Genomic DNA, 9209 nt, shown 5'->3' with positions numbered 1-9209 from the left:
GTTGCTCCCAATATTCTCTTAGACAACCTCTGAGGCCGTCACAGAGCAGCTGTATTTGTACTGACATTAGATTACACACAGGTGCACTCTGTTTAATCATTAGCACTCATCAGGCAATGTCTATGGGCAACTGACTGCACTTAGACCAAAGGGGGCTGAATAATTACGCACACCCCACTTTGCAGTTATTTATTTGTAAAAAATGTTTGGAATCATGTATGATTTTCATTCCGCTTCTCACGTGTGCACCACTTTGTGTTGGTCTTTCACGTGGACTTCCAATAAAATTGATTCATGTTTGTGGCTGTAATGTGACAAAATGTGGGAAAGTTCAAGGGGGCCGAATACTTTTGCAAGCCACTGTAGAGTGAATTTCTGTGTATGCAGACAGCAACAGATGCTGATGGACGATTTCTGCCTATTGAAACACAACCTGATCATCACACACTTCCACTTAGTTCCATTTTATTTCCATCCTGATGCACCACAGTCACTTTCAAGACAGCAACAGACTTTATGCCGTTGCAGATGAGTTTGTTCCACATGGTCTCCAACCTCTTTTTCCCCCCAAGTGTTACTGTAGCATAAGTGCACAGAATGAAGTGTTGTAGAAATATGTATGTGTGAAAAATAGTTTGTCAAGTACTTTGAGTAAACAGGCTGATAAAATGCTAAATCAAGCTCACGCCACTGTAAATTTATTGCCACCAATATGGAAAATATGCTAAATCACAACTTTACCACTCTCAGTGCCAGAATGACATTTTCTAACCTGACTGAAAGCACACTTAGTTCTACAACATGCAACATATAAATAACTTCAGTCAGCGTTTTAGATAGCTCAACTAATCTTTGATTGTATTACTGGCTCACTTCAAAAGCCAACAGGTGACTTACCACTTCCTCTCTCTCTTGAACTAACTGACTTGATGCTGTGTGTAGGTTGCCGTGGATCCAGAAAAGAAACATGGGCTTGAGAGCCTACAGCATACACTGACCAGTCCTGTCCATATGCCAGGCACACATTTTCTTTGCAATGAGGCAGCTTGGTGGACAGTATCTAGAGAAACCAACACAGACTGTTAACACTGAAGAAACTGAATTACAAAATCCTAGCATTATGAGAGAACTATTTATCATTTTGATCGCATATTAAAAATAACTAGCACTTTATTGGAAAAAGAATTACCAATACATAAAACTATAATTTGTCAATCTATGTACTGTACCTTGCACAAGTTATGCTCAGCTTTCCAGAGGTGGAAATAGCCATCCAAGGAAACAGCACCCAGTTCCTGGGAAAAAAAAGAAAAAAAAAAGAAAAAGAGGAAATGCAAAAGGAAAAGGCAGGTCATAATTGGCTTAGGTCTAGAAAAACTGACACACAGGAGTGTGTCAGTTTTTCTAGACCTAAGGCTTCAGAATTCTAAGAGCTGTCGGTCTTCGTTTCATAAATGACTACCCTGACTTAGCGATGGGTAAATTTGTTCACCGTTTTAGATGCCATTAGATACTGTTTTGAGATGCAATTTGACAAACCTCAGATTCAAGTTTATTTATTAACCTAAATAACCTTAAAGTCCACAAAGAAAAGAAATTGTTTGGTGATGTGAGGCTGAGAGAACAAGATAAATCTATACTACATGTAAAAATTTAGAGCAAAGGCATTTCATTAAAAATATTTTTAACTTTTAAGGAAAGATAATTGTTAGGTTAGCTAAAATTATAGCCATTATAAACAATATATAAAAGCTTGGTGCATCCAATCTTTTGTCGTCCTAAAGAGCAAGTTCAGCAAAAGGAGACTTTGTTGCACACAACAGTCGTGTAGGTGAGTCTTACTTTATGGTTGTTATTGAAGGCCAGAGCACGGACTTTACAGTTGTATGGGTTGGTGTACTCCTTGGGGATGTCCTTGAGGGCACGGTGGGAGATGTGGGCATAGGAGGGCACTGTCTCCTCATTTTGACTCCTCTCAGCCTGGCTCATTACTTCTTCTGTAACCTCCCACAGTCCCATGGAGCCATCTCTGGACCCTACAGATTAAGACAAACAGAGCTCATGCCTATAGACTATGTGCACCTTAGCATATGCTACTTCCGGTGGGGAAACTCCTGTAGGGCGCTTCGTTTCCGGTGTGATATTCGCGTCTTGTTTACGGTCAGATTTTCCAAGAAAAGTCAACCAAATGGATGAATCAAGCGGCGATTTACATTTCTCCAGATGTCTTGGGCATTTACCGAATATATCTGTAGATGATGCTCATCGACTTATCGATATTTTACCCTTGCGCCTCAGAGCAAAAGAGAGAAGGGATTGAAATTTCTCAGTACTTGTATATAGAGTTCCCTCGTTTATCGCGGGTGTTACATTCCAAAAATAACCAGCGATAGGTGAAATAGCCAGCTTTATTTTTTACAATTATTTTAGATGTTTTAAGGCTGTAAAACCCATCACTACACACTTTATACACTTTTCTCAGACAGGCATGAACAGTTTCACACTTTTCTCTCTTGTTTAAACTCTCAAAGTTCAAACCTTCGTTAAAAAAAAAAAAAAAGTCCATTATAGAATGAAACCAAAGATCAAAACCTGTTTTCAGTCCCAAACATTTTTTTGAGAAATAAACAAACAGTTTATTTGTTTTTCTATAAATAATAATGACAGATTTTAGAACAAATGAATTTAACTTTAAGCGTCATTGCTTAATTTAAGCTTAATGCACTTTATAATCCAGTGCGCGGTATGGTAAAAAAAATAAAAAAAATAAAATACAGTGCAAAATTGCACTAAAAGAATCTGCAAAACAGCGAGGCTGCAAAAGGTGAACCGCGTTATTGCGAGGGACCACTGTAATTGTGAAGATAAGTCACAACATACCCTTCGTAAATACTAACATATAGAGAGCCTTACCTGCAATCATTTATGTATTTTTTATATCCTCTGGCTTTTTTTCACGGTTTGTTGACATGCTGTGTAGGTGTGTACTGATATCGACATAACGGGGAAACATCTGGCTTTGACTATTGTTCGCCTGTACTTTGAATGCTGGACATTGCCTGTTTAAATCATAAGAACTGTCACTATACTGTGCTTCTGAGTGTGGACGATGTGTCTTCTGCATGCAGTAATGCAGTTCTGCTTGTGTTGAGTGATGTAAACAATCGATCTACGCTCTTCAAACATCAAAATTGATCATTTGATTTTTTAATGACACAGCAATGGTGAGCGTTCCCACCCACTGCTCTTTGTAACTTAACGTAATCTTTCCATTTTTGTATTTTAGACATGACTTTTGAGTCCACCTTCGCAGTAGCAATTGACTGCAAAATAAAGCTACTGGAAATGTACAACCCTACATCCGGTCTTAAAACAGGAAGTTAGCATTTTCTCATGCACAGGGTCTATTATTGCCTATACTACTGACCTACACACACACACACACACGCACAATCCTAGTATGCCCCTACAGAGTAAACTGATTAATACCCATGTTCCCTCCAATGTGAATCGTGCTAACTCACCAGAAACTGCCATGTTGTCACTGATCCATGCTATTGAGAATATCCAGTCATTGTGACCATCCTGAAAAAACAAAACAAAAAACAAACAGCTACAATGTCAAAGATATACAAGCTTGTACGTTTGAGGCTGGATTTCCAAATAAACACTGCTACAGTATTAGCAAAACATTATTTCAGCATTTCATTCTTCTGTGCCTGAAGGAAAGAGAACCTTAGGGAACCTGCAAGGTCAGAAGTGAAAAGCTCACAGTTAGCATGTCACAATATTCAGGCACAGGCTGTTAGCATTCAAATACACACTTAAAATTACTTACTAATCAGTGTATAGTGAACAATTTATTGAGTTCAACATTTTTACAGTGCTTTCTAAAAGTAATGTGAGTATACTACGCTCACTTGGCCACCACTACACCTGTTTAACTGCTTGTTAAGACAAATATCTAATCAACCTCTAATCAAGTCATGCAGACATGGTCAAGACGATCTGCTAACGATCAAACAGAGTATGAAATGAAAGGTGATTTCAGTGACTTTGAACACGGCATGGTTGTTGGCTGCCTAGGCTGAGTAAAAAAAAAAAAATTAAAATTAAAAAAAAAAATTAAATAAAAAGAAAAGTAAATGGCCTGTATTTATATAGCGCTTTACTAGTTCCTAAGGACCCCAAAGCGCTTTACATATCCAGTCATCCACCCATTCACACACGTGATGGTAAGCTACATTGTAGCCACCGCCACCCTGGGGCGCACTGACAGAGGCGAGGCTGTCGGACACTGGCGCCACCAGGCCCTCTGACCACCACCAGTAGGCAACAGGTGAAGTGTCTTGCCCAAGGACACGACTGAGACTGTCCAAGCCGGGGCTCGAACCGGCAACCTTCCGATTACAAGGCGAACTCTCAACTCTTGAGCCACGATCGCCCAAGTAGTTCAGAAACTGTTGATCTACTGGGATTTTCCCACAAAACCAGCTCTGGGGTTGACTGAGAATGATCTAAAAACAATAACAAAAGAAAAATCGCCACACTGCTTCAACCTGATTAGACAAAAGAAAATTGAAGAAGAAGAAACAAACAAATAAAACATTGCCTTGTCTCAAAAAATGAGAATTTTCTAGTAAAGAACAAGCATGAACCATCCAGCCTTGTATGAATGCTTTCGGGTGCTGGTGATCGTATTATTGTGGTGTTGAATATTTTTTTGCCACTCTTTGGGCCCCTTAGTACCAATTAAGCATTGTTTAAATGCAACATCCTATAAGAGTATTGTTGCTGACCTTTTATGACAACAGTGTGCCCATCAGCTGATGGCTGCTTCCAGCAGAATAATGTGCCATGCCCCAAAGCTCAAATCATTTCACACTGGTTTCTTAAACATAACAATGAGTTCACTGTACTAAAACGGATTGAGATCTGGTGACTGTGGAGCCACAGTCATCAGATCTCAATCCAATAGAGCACCTTCGGGATGTGGTGGATCAGCAGATTCACATCATGTCAATATGCACAGCAAGGATCTGTAAGGAATATTTCTAGCACATAGTTGAACTCGTGCCTCAAAGAAATAAAGCAGTTCTGAAAGCAAAAACGGGACCCAAAAAGTAGCACATTACTAGTTGTCAGTATCCTGGCACTGCATACCATCAGTCACTGTGCCAAAGGAAACATGACAAACTGACAACAGCAATTGTGCAGCAGACATGATAATTGTGCTGCAAATAACAACGAAGAGACAATGATCAGTGTAGTGACAAGATATATTTTTCATTTTGTTAAATAGCTCACTATACATTCCTCTACATACAACTGCCTGTATATGAAGTATTTAATCAGTAAATTGTTTTGGTCTTACATAAGTTGTAACATGTTATGTTGGCTTCATGTTTTAAAAAGATATGATGATCAGACAGACTTGTCACTTCATTAGACTATATTCATTCATTCAGACATTGTAACACTTAAATCTATATAGTTTTAATGGCCAAAAACAAAAATGTCCATTAAAGTTCTAACCATTTTCCTCACCATTTCTTTAGAATCTACATCTGTAGCTTAATGACTGCTATGACATGCCTGCCAATCAACACAGAAAACCATCTGTCAACACAATCCCAGACCTACTTGATTTATTGACATCTCAAAAGACACTACGTGATCGCACCTCTGCAATCTTGGAAACGAGTACAAATGAGCAGAGTGGTATTACAAAACGTTGGATTTAAAAGGGAAGCTTAATGCAATTATGTGTTTCCAATTAACCTTTTATTTTACAGTGACTTCACTCCATTTGTGTGGAGAGGGTACCATGCAGAGTGGAGCAGACATGGAAAAGGAAAACAGCATTACTGTCATTACAATGACTACTCATTATACTACTGAATAAGTGGAATTAAAGCATCTCAGCAATTTTGAACGCCTAAAATCGCTAGAACTGTTTAATGAATGTTGTCTGGTATATGGAAAGTTTGATATCATTTCTAAAGCAGGAAAAGTGGATTAATCACTATTATCAATAACCAAATGTCAGGAAACAACCAAACAGTTCAAACTACTTACATCGCCAACACAAACAGGGTCTAGTGTAGGGAGTTGATAGATGGCCAGGCTGTTAGGATTGTCTCCTCCTGTGGCAAGCAGTGTCCTCGAGGGGTTGAGTTCAATAGCGTGGATCCCACAGCCTTGCTGGTCCAACCGGGTATGGGAGATTTCTGTTAAGTGATAATTGCGACCAGGCACCACTGGACCCACCTCCCCAGAGCCTCCATCACGACACTCCCTGTCTTTCAGCATGGGAATGCGTGTGATCTGTCCTGTCAGTACATCAACTACAAAAAGCTGAAAGTACATGAAGAAAATACAGCTAGTTGGCCAAAAATGTGTGAGGACAATTGAAAAAATTCTGACTAAGCTCACTCAAGAATATTTACTTGATTTAGAGCCGATTTAAGAAATTAAATGAGGTCATGTAAACCTACTGATTAAGTGGGATTTCTGGCAAACATTATTATAACATATGGAAAAGCCTAACTAGCTAATATAGATCACAAATAAAAAGGGCATCTTACCGTGTTGCATTTTGTCCCACACACCACCTGCCGATGATTGAGCCACTGTGAGGCAAACACTTTGTTGAGCCGCCCGAGAGAAAACTCCCTCTCCTTAAGAATGCCGGGGAGCCTGCCGGCTGCAAAGCCACGCAGGCTCCTCTGGAGCCTCAACTCATGCTGTTGTTGAGGTCTGAACTCCCGCCCCCGCAGAGCACATACCACAGAGCGTCGACTGCACCACCACTGCTGGGCATGACGTGAAGAACAAGAAACACGGCTTCGCTTGTGTGGCGCCTGACACCAACCCAGCTGTGAAAAGAGAGGGAAATAAAATTAAAAACAAAATGTCTTAGTTATTATGTTGAATGTGCAATTTTGGAGATTGAATCATAAAAACAAAGGGATTACTATTACCAACACAAAACAAATGAGATTTGAATGTATGTGAATTTCAGACTTCTTCGTGCCTATTTCAATGTCTCAGCTTATTCATGCTGAGCCATACCCATCTATCTCCCACATGACTGTGGACACAGCTTGTACACAGAGACTTGAGAGAATTATCAGAGCATTTACATTTGAACATCGAGTAGTTGAGCTGGCTGTCTAAAATGGTTGCAAAGTCAAAGGGTTTTTGTGGGGTCTAATGACAAACTGTAATATCACTGATGATAAACACTTTTCCAAAAGGGTTTTGATCATGTCATGTTTGTGTGATGTTTGTCCATTAATACATTCATTTAACTTTTGCAACAATTAGTGGCTTTCTTGGCCAATGAATACTAAACTCTGGCCATATGATTAAAGCACTATCCACATTTTACAGTTTACAACCTCAGCGCTTAAAATGTTAAATAAACAGAAACAGAATCAGACTCATACTGTGTGCGATTGCTTTGGGGCATTTCAGATCCTGAATATGGGCTAATATGTAAACATATAGAGGCACAGGGTCCCCAGGACATCATTCTCACTGCTATTAAGTACACACTAGTGGCAAATCAGACTACTTAAAAAAAATAAATCATCTCATTTTCCATCCAATACAATTACAAATGTTGATTAATAATTCTCTCACACTAAGCAAACCAATTATAAGCCGGATCACAGGTCTTGAACAATGGAAGAAAAACACTCAGTATTTATGACTTTGTATGTCAAAGGAAGCCATTGTGCCATGTTGTTTTTGTCGTTCTTTCTTGTACTGTTTGAACATTTTGCCGGTTTTGTTCAATGCTGGAAAACTATTCTGACAATCTGACTCAAATCTACCGATGACGGTGGCTCCATGGGCCTGAGAGGTGCACTAGAAGCAGGTCGTGATTACTGTGACCAGTCTCACACGTTCTGGTTCAGGTCAAACACGTTTTTTTCTGATGTGCTGGACTCAGTACTGGCTATTTTGGCATGCCTACTCGATACGGTATTTCATTTGTCGACAAACGTCCAATTCGGGGCGTGGACGCAACCAATCTACGGTTAGTCCGTACATACGGGAAATGGCTAGTCAGCTTAACAGTTAACGTTTCAGCTAGCGTTAGCTGTATAGCTATCTATGCCTGATAACACTACTGAGCTATTTATAAGATCAAATCTGCTTTTATTTTTGATCGGAAGGTGACGAGAGACGGCAATATTAGAGAAAAGGACTGCCAGCAGTATCCAGCCAAATCTGATAAAGAGAATAATAGCACAAATAACGTGGCTAACATTAGCTGTCAGTTTGACAACGGACTGCCGTTGGCTAACGATATGTTAATATAAGCGGGTACTTTCAAATCGAAATATATTATGTTATTTTAAACAATACAGAATTGTTACTGTTTGTTGCATGCTTTTCCCATATAGCGAAGCTGTTAAATGTTATAATGCAAGTAAAAATCTGTCATAACATCTTATATCAGCTAAATCTGGCTAACTCACTGCTAATTAGCATCCCAACATAACAGTTTAGCTAGCTAATATGGACCCGCACCGGTTTCCGCCTACCTGTTGTTGGTCCTTGGGCTCTCCTGCCTTCCTTTTCCTGCTAACTGTTTTCTTCGCCATAATCTGACACACACAGTTCCCTCACCCACATGGAGGGTAAAAGTGACGCTGGACACTGGATCATATAATGGCGATGTCTATTTTGTTCCTTGGCCCTCAAAGGCAGCGTCCAGCGAAGAGGAAAGGCGATCACATACGGGTGAGGTTCGTTAAATCGCAAACTAAAATTATCCCCGAACGTCCTCAGATAGCGTACTTACTCGCCTCTCAAAAATCTCTACACTCAGTGCGTGTAAACTATTCACTGCCGAGCTAGTAGCTTGCTCTTTTTCCTTGTCAGGTCGCGTCAGCGGCAACGGCGAAGGCAGCGCGCAGCCGCACTGAAATTAAACATCAACAAAAACAAGGTCGTACGAGAACGTCAAACGTGCTCGTTCACGTTAAACTGCGTGGTACCATTGACCCGATCGTGTGACGTCAGAGCTGTCGTTTGACACACTAGATTACTACTGTATTTTCGTTGTTGTTTTTAATATGGGTATTTTAACATTGATTTAAATTTATATTCAATATATGTTCAATAATATAGAGCTGATATCTATAACTGTTTAATTTGGTTGAAATAGCTATTAATAGTTTGTTGAAACATAT

General features: G+C 39.7%; 2 protein-coding genes across 2 annotated transcripts in view; one reads left to right on the top strand and one right to left on the bottom strand.

Annotated features, from left to right (window-relative positions):
- dcaf12 (DDB1 and CUL4 associated factor 12) overlaps positions 1-8989 on the bottom strand; it is a 12267-nt gene extending 3278 nt beyond the window's left edge. Inside the window, exons 1-7 of the mRNA XM_005731264.2 lie at positions 8559-8989; positions 6588-6878; positions 6079-6357; positions 3525-3585; positions 1843-2036; positions 1230-1295; positions 898-1060 (exon numbers count right to left, since the gene is read on the bottom strand). Coding sequence (XP_005731321.1) covers positions 898-1060; positions 1230-1295; positions 1843-2036; positions 3525-3585; positions 6079-6357; positions 6588-6878; positions 8559-8618 — 1114 coding nt within the window. The 5' untranslated portion in view covers positions 8619-8989. The remainder of the gene's footprint in view (positions 1-897; positions 1061-1229; positions 1296-1842; positions 2037-3524; positions 3586-6078; positions 6358-6587; positions 6879-8558) is intronic.
- The window catches only part of ube2r2 (ubiquitin-conjugating enzyme E2R 2), a 21121-nt gene continuing 19755 nt past the window's right edge, over positions 7844-9209 (top strand). The window contains exon 1 of the mRNA XM_005731266.2: positions 7844-8047. Within this exon, the coding sequence (XP_005731323.1) occupies positions 7977-8047 (71 nt within the window). The 5' untranslated portion in view covers positions 7844-7976. The remainder of the gene's footprint in view (positions 8048-9209) is intronic.

Source organism: Pundamilia nyererei, unplaced genomic scaffold (genome assembly GCF_000239375.1).
Source record: "Pundamilia nyererei isolate P.nyererei 1_Seehausen unplaced genomic scaffold, PunNye1.0 scaffold00042, whole genome shotgun sequence".
Classification (NCBI taxonomy): domain Eukaryota; kingdom Metazoa; phylum Chordata; class Actinopteri; order Cichliformes; family Cichlidae; genus Pundamilia; species Pundamilia nyererei.
The sequence above is the reverse complement of the archived record's forward strand: the minus strand, read 5'-3'. Positions and strand labels throughout refer to the sequence as shown.